Below are 17,936 nucleotides of genomic sequence, written 5' to 3'. Positions count from 1 at the left end.
ATGCAAACAAGATTTTCACTTCCTTTTCAGTTTTAGGTCTCCTCTCGTGCTGAGCTGCTATGCGTGAGCTACAGCGATAACAAGTTAACTTGTTAGCTAACTCGCCCCTTGGGGGATAATTGTTGCATCCAAAATCTCCTACTCTCAAATTACACAGAAATATTTCGGACATGCCGAACATCGTGCTTTTCAGCGGGAGCTCCCACCAAGACCTGTCACAAAAAGTGGCTGATCGCCTCGGACTGGAATTGGGGAAAGTGATAACGAAAAAATTCTCCAACCAAGAAACATGGTAGGTCTATTTTTACGCATTTCTCGTCCGTCTTTTGATAAATACATGTTTAGTTAACTTACAGTTGCGTTAGCTGAGCTAGCCTAGCAAGCTAGCTGGTGCTGGACGTTAACTTACTGCAGCCTGGGTCATGCATGCACATGTGCGCAGGAGTAGTAAGTTTGCCAACTATGCTAACGACACTTAATACCGTTAGCTTGCTAACGGTATTACATCAATACCTAAATTGGCTAGTCAGTTATAGCTAGTTCTTATGTAATCCTACGGTCCCGCGTGCAAGTTTTGATTGTTGAGTCGTAACTTTGCAAGATACTCCATGCTAGCTAACTCGCTAGTTTGTGAAAAGACTCACGTGACTTGATAATAGCCAACATAGTTCGGGTAAACAGAACCAACTAGTGCAGCAACCGAGAACCAAGCCACGTTCAGTAGGCAAACGTCTTGAAATGTTGCAGATATAAATGTCATGAAAATAACTGAGTGATAACTCTGCAGGTAGCCTAGTGGTTAAGAGGGTTGGGCCAGTAACCGAACAGTCGCCGGTTCGAATCCCTGAACAGACTACGTGAAAATTCGGTCGATGGGCCCTAATTGCACCTGTAAGACGATCTGTATAAGAGCCTCTGCTAAAATGACAAAAATGTTAAATAAGAATGTATACATTATTTTAATTATACATAATTGTTCTTATCTGAATTGTTCCTATATTTCTTTGCCATGCTGCCACCCCTGGTTCCATCTCAGCCAAAATGATGTAATGCACTTAATCTGGGTTCATGTCCAGCTAGTAAGCAAGTTGACCTAATTGTTCAGTAGAGATAGTAGCTCCATAAACCTGCACTGGTGCATGTAGACTTTACAATACTTGCAATATGATGCAATGTGTGTGAGCCAGTTCACTGCACTGCCCCATGCACCAAGGTGAGCTAAGGTCTTCTATTGATTTAGCCTAGCTACATTACTTGTCCCCTATGTGCAATAGTGGGTCTTTGTCAGCTATATTAATACAATAATCTGCTTTAGAATTTATGGATACTTTTGGAGAAAATGTGGCCTGATAGTGGGAGTGAGTGTACAAGGACACTGATAAATAAGATATTATTGTGGGATGTCTTCCTTGCAAGGACGAAAAGGGGAGGCAAGGACATAGTATTAAGCATGAAACACACCGAGAATCTCACTGCTAATAGGTACTTATCACAGTGGGAGGCCGTTCCTTCTCTTGCAAGAACAAAAGCGGGCCCTGTAGCGACAAACCTACTGATTCTACTTGTAGAATCGCAATGCTTGTCAGTGGCCCACAATTTGACTTTGAGCCAATCAGAGAGTACAAACACCCACGTCAGGGAGCTAACAAAAAAGGAAAAAACAGGCATTTTCTCCGTACATTCATGGATGAGCCAGTCACACTTCATATGCAATGTAGGCTATGCGATGGTAGCTAGCTAAGTGCACAGACGCAATGCACACAACAGTAAATACTTTTCTAAGCTAGCTAACCACTGTAGCTAATAACGTTATATAGACATTAAAATTAAATCACAACAGATTAGCTCGTTTCTATGAAACAGCTGTTTTTGTTAACTGCCGTGTTAGTGCAGTGTCCCACAGCTAGATAACTACGTAGCAAGATGACGAAGAAACAATTGAATGTACTCTCCATAATCCCATTCTGCCAGTGCCAGCCTGTCACATTTTCAACATGTCCCTGACTGAGTCTGTAAGACCAACATGTTTCAAGCAGACCACCATAGTCCCTGTGCCCAAGAACGCTAAGATAACCTGCCTAAATGACTAGCGACCCGTAGCACTCACGTCTGTAGCCATGAAGTGCTTTGAAAGGCTGGTCATGGCTCACATCAACACCATTATCCCAGAAACCTAGACCACTCCAATTTGCATACCGCCCCAACAGATCCACAGATGGTGCAATCTCTATTGCACTCCACACTGCCCTTTCCCACCTGGACAAGAGGAACACCTACGTGAGAATGCTATTCATTGACTACAGCTCAGTGTTCAACTCTATAGTGACCTCAAAGCTCATCACTAAGCTAAGGATCCTGGGACTAAACACCTCCCTCTGCAACTGGATCTTGGGCTTCCTGATGGGCTGCCCCCAGGTGGTAAGGGTAGGTAACAACACATCTGCCACGCTGATCCTCAACACAAGGGCCCCTCAGGGATGCGTGCTGAGTCCCCTCCTGTACTCCCTGTTCACCCATGACTGCATGGCCAGGCACGATTCCAACACCATTAAGTTTGCAGATGACACAACAGTGGTAGGCCTGATCACCGACAACGATGAGACCGCCTATAGGGAGGAGGTCAGAGACCTGGCCGTGTGGTGCCAGGATAACAACCTCTCCCTCAACGTGATCATGACAAAGGAGATAATTGTGGACTACGGGGGGAAAAAAGAGGACTGAACACGCCCCCATTCTTATCGACGGGGCTGTAGTGGAACAGGTTGAGAGCTTCAAGTTCCTTGGTGTCCACATCACCAACAAACTATCATGGTCCAAACACACCAAGACAGTCGTGAAGAGCGCACGACAAAGCCTATTCCCCCTCAGGAGACTGAAAAGATTTGGCATGGGTCCTCAGATCCTCAAAACGTTCTACAGCTGCACCATCGAGAGCATCCTGACTGGTTGCATCACCGCCTGGTATGGCAACTGCTCGGCCTCCGACCGCAAGGCACTACAGAGGGTAGTGCTTACGGCCCAGTACATCACTGGGGCCAAGCTTCCTGCCATCCAGGACCTCTATACCAGGCGGTGTCAGAGGAAGGCCCTCAAAATTGTCAAAGACTCCAGCCACCCTAGTCATAGACTGTTCTCTCTGCTACTGCACGGCAAGTGGTACCGGAGCGCCACGTCTAGGTCCAAAATGATTCTTAACAGCTTCTACCCCCAAGCCATAAGACTCCTGAACAGCTAATCATGGCTACCTGGACTATTTGCATTGCACCCCCTCCCCCAACCGCTCGTTTACGCTGCTGCTACTCTGTTTATTATCTATGCATAGTCACTTTAACTCTACCCACATGTACATATTACCTCAATTACCTCGACTATGGCTATATAGCCTCCCTACTGTTATTTTATTTGACTTCTACTCTTTAATTATTTGCTATTTAAAAATTTTACTTTAAATTTTACCACTATTTTATTTTCTTACAACTGCATTGTTGGTTAAGGGCTTGTAAGTAAGCATTTCACTGTAAGGTCTACACGTTGTATTCGGCGCATGTGGCAAATACAATTTGATTTGGTCGATAGGCTGTTGGTTGACCAATGGGGTTTTATGTCGAGCGGTCGCAATTTTAGATTTTTATGGCACATGAGACACCTGCCTGATTCACGCCTGTCTCCGTGGACTGCACAAGCAAATTAGCCTAATTGTAGCTTCGGTCTTACTTACCGGTACACACAGCCAATACCTGATACTCTTCTTAGGCCTACTTAAGACAATGTTGAAAAAGTTTGCAGTATAGCAGCATTTAGTTGTAGAAAGGGATTGATGCCAAAAAAGTGGAACGCAAACAGCGGTTTGATTACCATAGTTCGACAACGAATATGACATACCATTTGAAAACAGTAAATTAGTATTTTGTTTTTCTAGTTGCATGCTAAAACATTGACAGGTTTTATACGCTTGACAGCAGCTGCTGCAGTAGTGCTCTCCAACGAGCTGAACTGAATCGTCAGTGAGCGCTTTCTCCCGCGTTGGATAGTGGTCGCTGTCAGTGGTTCTGAAACCATCTTCAGTGCGCCGTTGAATTGGTTTGCAGTTTAAACAACACAATTCTTCATTTTTACTTGGCCTTCTCAAATATAGTTACAACCAGGCCTATTACCGGCAACTTCAGGAGCTTTACGGCAGAATCTGCGAAGGACAGCAGGAGGAGGGGGATCAGGAACAGGTTTTTTCCAACTGGTTATCTTGTGTGTATTTGTGTCTTAATTATTTCATCAAACAGTGCGCTTAAAGCATCAGACAAGCTCAGTGCATATAGTTGATTTTATAAAAACGTAGGGTGTGTCTATATGGAAAAATACAAGTTTAAAGATGTTGATTGGTCGAAAGAACCGACTCTCGGTCTAACCAATTATTTTTTGCTCGGGGACAGTCCTAGTCTGTGCAGTAGCGGTGGGTCTCGTGTCTCCTCGTGTCTGGCTTACGGTCTCCCCTTATAAATAGAACACAGGTTCCCTCGTGCCTCCTCTTCTGGGTGGTTCAGAGAGGTAGACCGGCTGTTGCGTTAATTGCCCCTCTTGGTCAGATGTGATCACATGACTCCAGCGGAGGCAGGGAAAAGGGGTTGTCCTGTCTGGAATGTTTCTCACGTTTCTTTTTTTGCTTGTTTTGATGCCTGCAACTTGTGGAGAGATGGGGTGTGTGTGTGTACTGATTCTTGGAAGTCTGCTTTTCCACACACACTTTCAAATGAGAGCGCTCATGTGAGGCTTGTTTGTCAACGTTACACTCATTCTGGTCACTCCAATTTACTGCACCAGACCTCCATTAGTCCTCCGCTTGTGGCGTGCAATTATGATACTGTGTTGTTAGAAAGTGATATTGGGTGCTGTATCGGTTGCCCTTTTTCTAAGCATACCTTGGAGGGAGAGAGATGGCCTATTTGATAAATGTCCATGGTGAGAAGATTATGATCAGCCTTCTCTGTCGGGGTATACGAGCTATAGGCCTAGCGTAGTTATAAGAGTAGGGTGACGAGGACGAATGGATGATCTTCTCTACCTCAGTGTGGAGGTCAGAGGTTCCATGACAGTGGTGAGAATGATGAGCTTCATCCTTTCCTTTAGATGACACTAAAATGAATGATGCTTCTTCTTCTCTTGGTCAGCGTGGAGATCGGGGAGAGCGTGCGCGGCGAGGACGTCTACATTGTGCAGAGCGGCTGCGGCGAGATCAACGACAACCTGATGGAGCTGCTGATCATGATCAACGCCTGCAAGATCGCCTCGTCGTCCCGCGTCACCGCCGTCATCCCCTGCTTCCCCTACGCCCGGCAGGACAAAAAGGACAAGGTAAGCCTACCTACCCCCCGCCGGGCTGCTCCCAGGCCCAAGGAAGTCACTACTATGATTCCCTCTGTTAGGTGGTCAGTATGTAGTGTTAGGTGGTCAGTATGTAGTGTTAGGTGGTCAGTATGTAGCGTTAGGTGGTCAGTATGTAGCGTTAGGTGGTCAGTATGTAGCGTTAGGTGGTCAGTATGTAGTGCACGAGGAAGCATATACTGTGTGTAGATCTCTCCTATTGAACGGTTTCCCCAGACAGACTTGAAGGCATGTCATCCAGTAACTTCTGTGTTACTACACAAAAACCATAGGAAAAATACAGCCTCAACCAAATATTACTGTAGGTTTGAATTAGAGTATGGTTCATCACCCGACAACAATTAAGCCTAATTCTCGTTAACAGTTCATTTTACTTAACTCAAGGGTGACGTCAGGCATTCCAAGAGGGGAGAAAAGGTTCACACACCGCTTATCTGGTAAATGATTGTCACGCACTGTTCCAGTTAATAAAGTAACAGAAACAACAGAGTTTCCTCATGTAGCAAGCCACAGTTGTTCTGAGGCCTATCCTATATTCCACTGTTTCTTCCTCTTTCTCTCTATCAACCCAAAGACAGTATATCAAGCACCAGTTACTATCATGAGACCCTAAGCACGAGACCTCTAACGTTTTGGAGCATATCATGTTTTCTCACATGAAGGTGTAACATGCCAGACCTCAAAGGCCCCTCTAACCTAGTGGCATACAGTAGCCCAGCGTTTCCCTACTCCAGTCCTCCAGTGTACCCCCTACAGCACACATTTTTGTTGGAGCCCCAGACTAACTTACCTGATACAAGGTCATGCCTAGAATGGATCCTGTTAATGTCAAAATGATGTCATAACTTGCATATTCGAGGTCACGTCGGGGAGAATTTGAGCACTTTAGCTAACCCTTTTCCTAACCTTAATTTAATGTTCCTAACCTGCTTTGAAAAGTCACATCTGACATTAGGGGCATCCCATCTAGTCAAAACCCTGATTCAACTCATTGGGGGCTTGATGATTAGTTGACGAGTTGAATCAGGTGTGCTTGTCTGGGCCTAGAACAAAAATGTGTGCTGTAGGGTCTACTGGAGTTGGGAAATACATCTGTAGCCTATACAAACACGCAGAACTACAAGTTCTAGAACAGGATATTACAGATTTCAGACAGAGGCTCTACTTATGTTTGTAAATCAAAGTTTAATACAAGAAGGATTTAGACGGGTATGTTCGCTTATACCAAATTATGGATGTTTAATTCCACATGTAGGCCTATCACTGTTGTCTTTTCCCTGAGGCATTTTAAATCAATTCATGGCACTGTGGAATGTGACTTAGTACAAAATAGGTGTTGAAACAAGCATCCTGCCAGAGTTGAACTTGTACATAAAGGAAACTGTGGGTTGAAGTGAGTCATGTGATTTGTCCCCTGAAACCACAATCTCAACAGTCACCTTGTGCTGCTGTTTGGTTACATAGGGCTGTGTGTGCATTAACCACAGAGGACCGAGATGTCTGTGTTGAACAAGCGAAAACCTGTAGCCAATCACCATCTTCTGTTGTCCGTCACCTGACCTGGATTGTGTTCCTTGTGAAGGAAGACAACAGAGCAGAGGATTTAGACTTGACTAGTTATTTAAATCCAGGGCAGTTACTGTAGTACTACAATTGTTGCCACGCTGAATAATTTAAATTGGGTGCTTCATCTGAAAGAGCCTGTAACTCCCTCTGTGTCCCAGAGTCGCGCTCCTATCTCAGCCAAGCTGGTGGCCAACATGCTGTCTGTAGCCGGCGCCGACCACATCATCACCATGGACCTCCACGCCTCGCAGATCCAGGTAGGCAGCAGTCGGCACATCATCACCGTCACAGCAATGCAATTGCAGGGTGCAGTTTCCCTTGCCGATAAATGAAGTTATATTGAATTGAAACGGCTAGTAGTAGTTGCTCAATTTGTCTTCTTCCTAGTTATTGCAGTGAAGTCTGAAGTTGTCGCTGCATGTTTTTGCACAATACTAGTCTGTATATTGTGTTAAAGGGGGAAATGTTTGAAGCTTTTTCTGATCTCTCGGTAGGGATTCTTCGACATCGCCGTTGACAACCTTTATGCAGAGCCCGCGGTCCTCCAATGGATCCGGGAAAACATTCCAGAGTGGAAGAACAGCTGCATCGTGTCCCCTGACGCTGGAGGAGCCAAACGGTAATAACCAATTCAATGTGGCAGGGTCACGTGAAAACCAGATATGGCTGGTCCTGAGGTCTTCAAAAATATGGCAAAGCTATGCGGAAAGTCAGAAATGTTTGGACCTGTTCATCTCTCCATTGTGTTTAACCTTCCATCTGTGTTTCTTTGTACTTGTCCATCTTCGAGATGAGTTCCGCTAGACTTATGGAGGTCATGTGTTTATTTTCAAACATTTAAACGACAGGGTTCGGTTTGCGAATGGAGATGCTGTTTCAGCTGGGCACTGTCATGCCTCTCCCTCTGTCTCATATCGCTTGGTTTTAATTTCCTGGATCCAGAGTGACCTCCATCGCTGACCGTCTGAACGTGGAGTTTGCCCTCATCCACAAGGAGAGGAAGAAGGCCAACGAGGTGGACCGCATGGTCCTGGTCGGAGACGTGAAGGACCGCGTGGCCATCCTGGTCGACGACATGGCCGACACCTGCGGCACCATCTGCAAAGCCGCCGAGAAGTGAGTCCCAGCAACCATATATATATATATATATATATATATATATATATATATATATATATATATATATACATACATACATACATACATACATACATACATACATACATACATACATACATACATACATACATACACACACACACACACACACACACACACACACACACACACACTAATATTCCCAAAGTTACGTTACTTTGCCATGGCCTTGATGTAGATTATTTCTGTTTGGCTTGTGGTCTCAATGCAAGTCAGTATTCATAGATGCTTGCTATGGAGGCTCATCTGTTGAGCAGCCATGGATATCAAATCACAGTATGGTTTATTGACCTGAACCATTGTATCAAACTTAATGACATAGATTGTGTAGAGGGTGAGAAGTGATGTGGAGACTCAAAATCAAGTCAGGGTTTTTTTTCTGCATCAAACATTTCCTGAAATTCTACACATCTTGCCATGGGGCTGAGAGAAAATGTTTAGTTTTAAAGTTTTACTATCTTGAAAATTATTTTTTGCAACCAAAAAATATATAATATTGTTATTTACTGTTTGGACATTCACTCTTCTATTTGATGCTCATGCACATTTTATTTTTCTACTTTGCTCGCACACTTTATTTTATCCGACCTTCAAATGCAGTATTAATATTAGTCACATTTTTTTTATATGACACAACTCCAATATCTCTCTCTAGATTGATTGATGCCGGTGCGATCAAGGTCTATGCTATCCTCACACACGGCATATTTTCCGGTCCGGCCATCGCGCGCATCAACGACGCTCCCTTCGAGGCCGTGGTGGTCACCAACACCATCCCCCAGGAGGAGAAGATGAAGTCGTGCCCAAAGATACAGGTACCCACTGTCCAGATAGGCACTCCCTGTTTACTCACACGTCCTGGTACCTTTTAGCCAATGAGGATTGAGGAATCCCTTTGTGATACTTGCAGCATTTTGCCACTCCCATGTCTCGAAATAACTGTAGCTTGCTGTTGTTGTTAGAGCTAACCCTTCCAACCAGGATTGATTGGCTGCCCTATAGGTTACCTGACCTGAGGCACTGGTTGATGGCGGTCTGCCATAGAGATGTATATGATGTTGTATTTCTATGGTCTCCACCAGATCATAGATATAGCCATGATCCTGGCCGAGGCGATCAGGAGAACCCACAACGGCGAGTCGGTGTCCTACCTCTTCAGCCACGTGCCCTTGTAAAGGATAGCCACGAGAAGAGGGCACAAAGGCCAATGGTGGCTGTCTCTCTCTCCTCACGGTCCAATCAGCTCGCACCTTCAGCCACCACGCCCTCGGGGAAGTCCTTAAACCCTGCGGGTGTGGGCCAATTACGCGTGACCGAGTCCTAAAGGCCACGCCCACTTTCCCGGCTCCATTGTCCGTGTAGAGACCCAAGAAAGAGTATCACCTCTTATTTGAGACCAGCAACTTTCTATTTATGCGTATTACCATGTTAAGACTTCCTTATTGTGTTTGTTTCAATAACATGCTTTGCCAGCCTTGCCACCCAAGGGATCTGGCTGTCACTTTAACCAAAGGTCCATTGCCTAACAATGTTCCTGTTTGTTGTTCCTAATTTTCTGTCCATTTCACTATAAATGAAAGCATTCCATTGTGTGATGTCACTTATTGATTTATCTGACTGTTCTAACCCGCACCGTGGAGAATCTGCACGGTGGTTTTAGAGGCTAACCACCTTTCTGTTTCATCAATACACGCCCGTTACGAAATACCAGGGTCCTATTCACTAGACTCAAAACGGTAGCAAACGGGGAGGGACTATCTGTACAATAACAAATTCCTGTCTTCACTTTCTGTTGCGAAACATTTTGCTACGGTGTGTGCTAATCAATGCAACCCAAGGTTGTTAAGTCATTAACAGCTGATCATTCCTTTAACCAGCAACATTTGGTTAGTGTGGGAGTACAGTCCAAAACATTTTATCAGAATGAACCAGAGCAGAGGCTGTATTTGTTTAACCAGTAGACATATCAGTTCTCCATGGTACCTACCTACATAATGTTTACCTCTTTCTAGCATTGTCTCCTTAAAGTCCAAAAATGATCATGGAATTCAATTTGAGATATGAGAGAGAGAGAATTGTTGTAAGTATTTCCACATTTTCTGACATTCTAGTTAAAACGTTGTAGTTTCTTTAGTGCCACGTGACAAGGCCAAATCTGATTAGCCATTTTAGTTTCCATAATTTAGTGTTCACCTGGTGTTGCACTCCCTCTAGTGGCGGAATGGTGTCATTGCAGGGCCTCATGCTCACCTTTGTATTTCTGATCACATTTGCTCAATAACTATCTTGAAATTGCTCATTTACTAAAACTCCATCACCACTTATCTCTTGCTACACAGGGCCCAGTTTTGCAAAAGTTATCGGATTTTGGCAATCGAATAGGATTAAATGCATAGAAATAGAATGAGTAGAAAGGGTATCCCCATTCAAGTCAATGATTTATTATATTTATATGCATTTAATCCAATCTGATACCTTGAAAAACTGGGGACAGTTCCTCTGTATATCAGGTGTATCCATCTATTCAAAGGGTGATTTGTCGAACAATCCTCATCCAAAAGGTCATGAACTTCAAAGTTCTACTTTCCTCATGTCTTAAGTCTTATTTTTTCCAATTATTTGTAGAGAAGAGAAAAAGTAGGAGGGTAACTCATCAGTGTTCATTTTCTCATGATGTAAGGTGATATTGCGCCCAAAAATGAGGCAGTTGATTGGTTGAAAACTGCTGGTGTTTTTTTTTTTTTTTACACTACCAGGTAATTTCATTGTTAATAAAAACTTTGACAATGACATCTACATACTGCTGACTGTCTTCCTTTGGTTACTGGGGGTCCTCGGATGAATTGTTAGACAATGCACTTACTTTTCCCCTTACAACAATATTCCTAGGGGGAGGTGTTGCAAGGGATATGAGTGGGATTGCATGATCCCATTGGAAGATGGGAGTAATTAGGTGGCCATATGAGGAGCATCAGTTGCTACTGTTAGCACCAGAATCTTGTGGCAGTGCCATGGGAAAGTAAGAACCTTGGTTGAAAGTTTGTCAATCACAGGTCTAAAAGGGTGAGTTTACCAAACTAGGCATGCAACACCACCACCATCTAGGATCAGGTCTTCCTTGAGCATGTATTCTTATTAGTTGTGATCTAATAGGCAAAACTGATCCTAGATCAGCACTCCTTGTCTGTTGTCTGAGAGCTTTGCCCTGGACTCCCATCTAAGGACCAACCAGGGAGAATATCCTTGTTTATGCTCAGACTGAGACAACTGCCTACAGGGGAGATGCAGGATGGTGTGGTTGATGGCTACAGCCATATATAGTATATCATATATATATATATATATATATATATATATATATATATATATATATATGCTTACTACCCTGATGTGGGGGGTACCTTATTAATGCCTTGTCACGTTCTGTATGGGGAGTTGGCAACAGTTACTCAGTAGACATGAGGACTGTCTGATGTCATTTTTCATTCCTTAGTGATGGATAGTGGCTGATGAAAAGATCAATAGCTGGCATCCACGTGCTTACTAGTTATTTCTTCTGGACCAGGCCAAACTCACATAACCATAAAAACATACTTCGCAAAGAGGATCAAGAGAAAATAAGACATAAGTGCTATTAGATAGTTACTAATAAGACATTTGAGTTGTTATAACTAACTATAGATTCACTTTGCCAGTGGGAATAACCATATGCGTCTGTTCATAGAGACTATATGACTACTTGCCCACACCGAGTTAATAGAAGGGACATGTTCTTTGCTCTTTAAGAAATGAAAGGGTGCAATAAAAAGTCACATGATAATGGTGATAAATACAATGTGGTACATACCTCCATTATCCGGCAGGTGGCGTCTTGTTCATACTTCCCTCTCAGTGGTGCCTGAAACTCGGGGAATAAAGTGATAAAAACACACGTATCACGTCTCCATAATTTGTTCAAATTCCCGCCGTTGAAAAATGAGGGTCAAATTTTGTAATCTAATTTCAATCTGCCATGTATTTCATTTCCAAATCTCTCTTGATGGGAGATTGATGATGGGAGCTGTATGGTGACGTCAGACTCTCTCATTTGCATATTGCTCAGTATATGTCCTATGCTTGCGCAAAGGCGCGACACACTGCTGCAACGCAAAGCCTGGAGAAGTACAACTAGTCAATCAGTCCAACTTTGGTAAGCACTGATATTCATATTAACTTTATGGCATTGGTCATATAACAGTATGATACCTGATCTCTGCTGAAATGCTGCAAGAATAGTGGAACTAAGCTGAATTTATTATTGCGAGAACATTCTAACCTGTACAATGGCAAGGACAAAAGATGTGACTATAAAGATGTTTGGATGGATACATCTAACTAGAAAATCGAAACGAATGGATATGTGTTCTATTTTAGGTTCATTGTGGAACACTAACCATATCAGTCCATATCCTTTGTTCAGATTCTTTGTGGTGGTGATGGTCTACAGTCAATTGTCTAAGTCATGCGTAATAACATTTGGAATGTGCCTTTAGATTGTATGTTATGACACGTATAGTCACGTATAGTCATGAATGGGCCTATTTGAGGGAGTTGGGGTACTATTTGGGAGCCAGTCTTCGAAGATAAAGCGGATCTGGGCGGTGGTTCTCCAGATTGCGCTCCAATCTGTCTGCCGGAGGGAGAGGCGAGTCGATTTGACAAGTGAATTGGCGAATCTTAGACCGTACACGTGGAAATAAAGTCTGATCAGCATTCTAGACAAATATTTGTACATTTAAAAAAAACATTTAATATACAGCATCTTTATACTTTTGGGAAAAGCCGTTGATGTGAACGCATGGTTGGTTATGTGTGGCCAACTGCTTTTTCTCTTTTCGGCGTTCTCAGCATGGGAACGCGTATTGTTATGTAAATGTCATTTTTGGGGGGCATATTAGGCGCCATTCATTGTGGGGTGCGGTTTTGTGCCCCTGTGTGTGACATGGTCCCTGACTTGGGTAACGGGATGTGAGGCAAATGGCACCAGGCTCTGCTTGAGGCGAACAAAAGAATGCAGGCGCACCACTTACACGTTTTAGGCACGTCGCTAGTTGCGCACTTGAGGAAAAGCTATTGTGGCTGCGGTGCTGTCAGCGCATATGTTTAATTAAAATATTGCTTCTCGTTTTGACAGACACTTCGCAATCATGTCTGACAAGCCAAATCTCGAGGAGGTCGCCAGCTTCGACAAGACCAAGCTGAAAAAGACCGAGACGCAGGAGAAGAATCCGCTGCCGACTAAAGAAAGTAAGGATACAGACATTTATGCAATAGTCTGACATTATGATATGACACATGTATACTATATTTTAAAAATAATTTTTATTTTTGAATAAACTTATCCCACTGGGCACACACTGTTTGAATCAACGTTGATTCCACGTCATTTCAATGAAATTCCGTTGAACCAATGTGGAATAGAAGTTGAATTGACATCTGTGGCCAGTGGGATACATTATAAGAAGGCTACTGTACTGTAGGTTTACTGGTACTGCTATAGAATATAATCCTACCTTTTCAATGTTAACATTTTGGGTCTCAGGTACGCTACAGTAGACATGATAGGCCTAGGCTAAGTGAAAGACCATTTTTGCCTCAAGGGTGTTGCCAGTGAGATTCTCATCCCTGTCTTTTTGTCACTCTCTCTGTCTCTCTCTCTGTCCCCAGCCATTGAACAGGAGAAGCAGGCGTCATCGTGAAGACTACCCATCCGTCATGCACTGTTCACCCCCTCCTCCTGCATTGCCTTCTTTTCACTCACTTCTTTTTAGCTGTATAACTTTGTAACCCGAAATGTCAAGAAAAAACCCACCAACAACAACAACAGAGCTGCACTGCGATGGATCACTATCCATGTCCAGGCGCTGACCCCGCCCCTCCTACCACCTCCACCAATAGAGGAGCAGGCCCTCGCCAAGCCAGGAATGAGGAGGTACTACCAACCAACCAGGGGCGGTATGGTGGACGGGCCCAAAGGCGTGGGGTGTGGTGTCCAAACATCAACACGGGGTAGAGAGGGCTACAGGATGGGGGCGTGGCCATGGATCTAGGAAGTTACATCCCTCGCTCCACATCCAATTTCCTGTGTGGCCTCTTGTCGACCTGGTAACACGCCCCAACCGAGGTGTCCGGCGTTTTTTATTTCAATTTCGGAAAAATGCACAACGTTTTTTTGTTTTTACGCTGGTAATATGATTAACGTACCCATCGGTTAATACAAGTTTTCTGTCAGATATTTTTTTATCGAAGCAAGGATGAAAAAAAACGGAATCCATCTAGTCTTGGGAGATACTCGTGTGGACTTTATTTACGTTGATGTTTTTAAAACGTTTATTGTACGTTTACCTTTTTTATCGATGTGATTTGGGATAGCTTTTTGTGTTGCACCCTGTCTCTGAATTGTTTAATATTGTAAGGAAAAAAGATAATTACTGGGAATTAATTCCATGTGTTCTGCTTTCAACCGTACAGTCTATCAAATGATTTGGAGTTTTCTAAAGTCCCAACAGTCATGTTATTCAGACACATACCATTACCAATAATGGAAACAGTGAAATGTTGTAATAAAAAAAGAATTTGTTTCTATGAAGTGAATTGCGACATGTTTTCTTTATCCATGCATTCTTTGACATTGAGGGATGCATACTTAGTGGACCACCCACGTTCTGTATGTGTCAACTAAGGCCAATACTGTGGTCTGCCAACTAACCCAAATTTCAACCCTGCTCGTACTCCACACGACCCATGGGCCATGACCCTTGAACCTGCAAAGCGATGAGGCTGTTTGCACTGGGAAAATCCACTCAAAAACCACAGTATCTTTGGGTATTTTACTCATTAGTCCACTGTTGATACAGTCCCAAAAATGCATTTTGCATCATCATGATGATGTGGCAGGTGATACTTTGCTTCTTGAAAGTCCTATATCTTGAAAACTTGACTGCTGACATGCAAAACATTTTGGGACTTTATCAACAGTGGACTAATATTATTATATTTTTTAAAGAGAGAGTTTTTGAGTGAATATCCAGGAAATTTCAATTCACAATGGAGTCCTCTAGTTCCAGAAAGATCTGTGGGCACGTTGATGATTAAGGCCTTTTATCCCATGTTTATTGGGGAATAAGATGTCTCAGACTCAGCCTTGATTATCACACACATTCAGAATCAGTTCAGGCATTGTAGACACTTAGAGTTGAGTGAAAAAAGGAGTGGTTACGTTCATATCTACTGTTATTCATGAAGTACACATTCATTCATAGAGTATTTATTTGTAGGCCATGTGAACAAATGTATGGATGTACAAAGTTCACACAGTGTAGATATAAACTCTGACAGAATAATTTAATTATTTCAAATGTTCAAATAAATATAATAAGCGCATAATAAACATGAAGATTCACCTCTCGATTAGATTTTGAATGAGTTAGCAGTTCTTTGTCCTCAGTGTGGTCAATAGGGTGTTGCCTCTCTCTAAGTTGGAGATTTATTTAGCCCAACTCCCTTCAGCTTGAATTAGTGTTTGCCTGCAAAGCCTAATGGTATTATCATGACATCAGACACTCCACTTCCTGTAGATGGACAGACAGACGAAAAACATATCCCCTCCATCCATGCACAAGCCAGGCCTGTTCCACTTCACTTCCTTATCAATATAAAAAGACAAGTTGCGGATTGGGCCTTTAATGATGACACTGCTCATACTGTATGTTGCAACAACAATCAATTATGGTGACTGAAAATAATGAAATATTGAGATGAATACTGCAGTCTACCCTGTTGACATTTCTATCCATCGGCCATGTGCTGGTGAAAATACAAAGAATACTGAGTACTGTATAAGGATTTCAATCCATTCCTCATTCCGGCCTGTAGTGTCCACAAAAGGTGCCGCTAGTTTAATACCTAACAGTAGGTTAATCACACATGTCAGTGGATTGATGTTAAGTCAGTTACTGTTAATAAGGCATTAATCTGCTGCCCGGGCTGGACAAGGCTGAGGACTGCTGAGACAGACAGAAAGAGAAGGCCAGGGTCACAGCCTCATTCTCACGCCTCACGCTGCTCACATGCATGGGCACTGTGACCTCACTGGATTAACCCCATAACTACCTAACTAACTAACACTCTCTCTCTCTCTCTCTCTCTTTCTCGTTCGTAGTCACCAACTGACCAACCCCATTGAAGGATGTTATTTACCAAGATGAATGTACTGTATAAATAATCTCTAAATAATATTAGCAATCTAATAGTGGGGTGACTCATAGCTTATGTCTTAGTATGTGCATATATGATATGTCTATGTGCATTTGGGCGTGCATAATGAGGTGGGGGCGGGGAGGGGACAGGGCTGTACATTGGGTCAGATGTGTCTGGGGGCTGAGGACAAGGTGGGGATGACCTACACCGTAACCCATGGTAACAGCTGCATGGAGCTGCTGCTGAGTCACTTCCTGGTTTATTACTCTGATGCTTGTTGTGGATGATCACGGTGTCCTACCAAGCACTTTCCCTGGGTTTGCAGTCTAAATAGAAAAACCTTTATTGTTATTTCTATCCATTTTAAAGCCACAATCTGGACTTTGCGTTTTATTCCAATGACAGTCAATGGGTTGGCTAATCAACGGGTAGTCCTATATCATTAATTTAAATTATCATTGAACAGCAGGAAATATCCCATATTGTTCATTTAAAGAGCTGTGTGAGAAAGAAATACATAGGCAAACATTTAGGGCGTCCATCTAGAACGAGGTCATTCCATCTCTTAAATTCTGTGGATTTTGACATCTGTAACTGCCTCCATGGGTCCAGTTCCACAGAAGTCCTCTATTGTTTGAAACTGGGCACAGATAGAGCGATGGCCATATTCATTGATGGATTGATTGATTAATGGTCCCTGTACAATCGCTCCTTCCCTGGCTGCAGACATACCCTGCAGAGGCCAATGGGAGGCCAGTTAGCTCTTCACAGGCGGTTGCACAGGATCAGCGCTCTTTAATGTCCAGGGCGCTGGGCACTAAATAGATAAATGAAGATGGGTGTGAGAGTGGGTGTCGATGCTCGGCAGCACAAGAGAACAGCACCAGCTGCTCTCTCTCAGGAGTAGTGTTGTTGTCACGATCGCTGACAGATGAAGCGGACCACGGCGCAGCGTGTTAAGCGTACATACTTTATTGTGTACACAACACGAACCAAAACAATAAACCAAACGATACGTGAAGTCCTAGGTTATACACAAAACCTTACGGAACAAGATCCCACAACCTAACATGCCAACAGGCTGCCTAAGTATGGTCCCCAATCAGAGACAACGAGCTACAGCCGTCTCTGATTGGGAACCACCCTGGCCAAACATAGATATAAACGATCTAGAACAAAACATAGAAAACTATAACATAGAAAATCCACACCCTGGCTCAACATTTAATAGTCCCCAGAGCCAGGGCGTGACAGTACCCCCCCACCCCCCCCAAAGGCGCGGACTGCGACCGCGCCACACCAACACAACAGGGTAGGGGCCGGGTGGGCATTCCGCCTCGGAGGCGGATCCGGCTCCGGGCGTGACCACCACTCTCTCTCTACCACCCCGTAGCGCCCCTGGTCTGGTCCCGCTGGCCGGAGCTGGACTGGACACCGGTGGAGCGGATTGCTCTGGCTCCGGTGTGGAGCAGCTGACCGGTGCCGGACCAGGTACCGGTGGAACAGGCACGGACCGTGCCGGACTGACGACGCGCACCACTGGCTTGGTGCGGGGAGCAGGAACGGGCCGGACCGGGCTGATGACGTGCACCACTGGC

The 17,936-nt window shown here is 43.8% G+C and overlaps 1 protein-coding gene across 1 annotated transcript; it reads left to right on the top strand.

The window, feature by feature from the left end:
* Nucleotides 1-10,898, top strand: LOC311112258 (ribose-phosphate pyrophosphokinase 2-like). The gene is made up of 7 exons (XM_084155309.1): nt 1-292; nt 5,163-5,346; nt 7,101-7,199; nt 7,437-7,561; nt 7,885-8,058; nt 8,756-8,915; nt 9,183-10,898. Exons 1-7 carry the CDS (start codon nt 171-173, stop codon nt 9,273-9,275), a joined length of 957 nt encoding a protein of 318 aa, XP_084011435.1. The 5' UTR covers nt 1-170; the 3' UTR covers nt 9,276-10,898.
* Nucleotides 10,899-17,936: the final 7,038 nt, after the last annotated feature.

This window comes from Coregonus lavaretus, assembly GCF_964263955.1.
Source record: "Coregonus lavaretus genome assembly, chromosome: 38".
NCBI lineage: Eukaryota > Metazoa > Chordata > Actinopteri > Salmoniformes > Salmonidae > Coregonus > Coregonus lavaretus.
The sequence above is the reverse complement of the archived record's forward strand: the minus strand, read 5'-3'. Positions and strand labels throughout refer to the sequence as shown.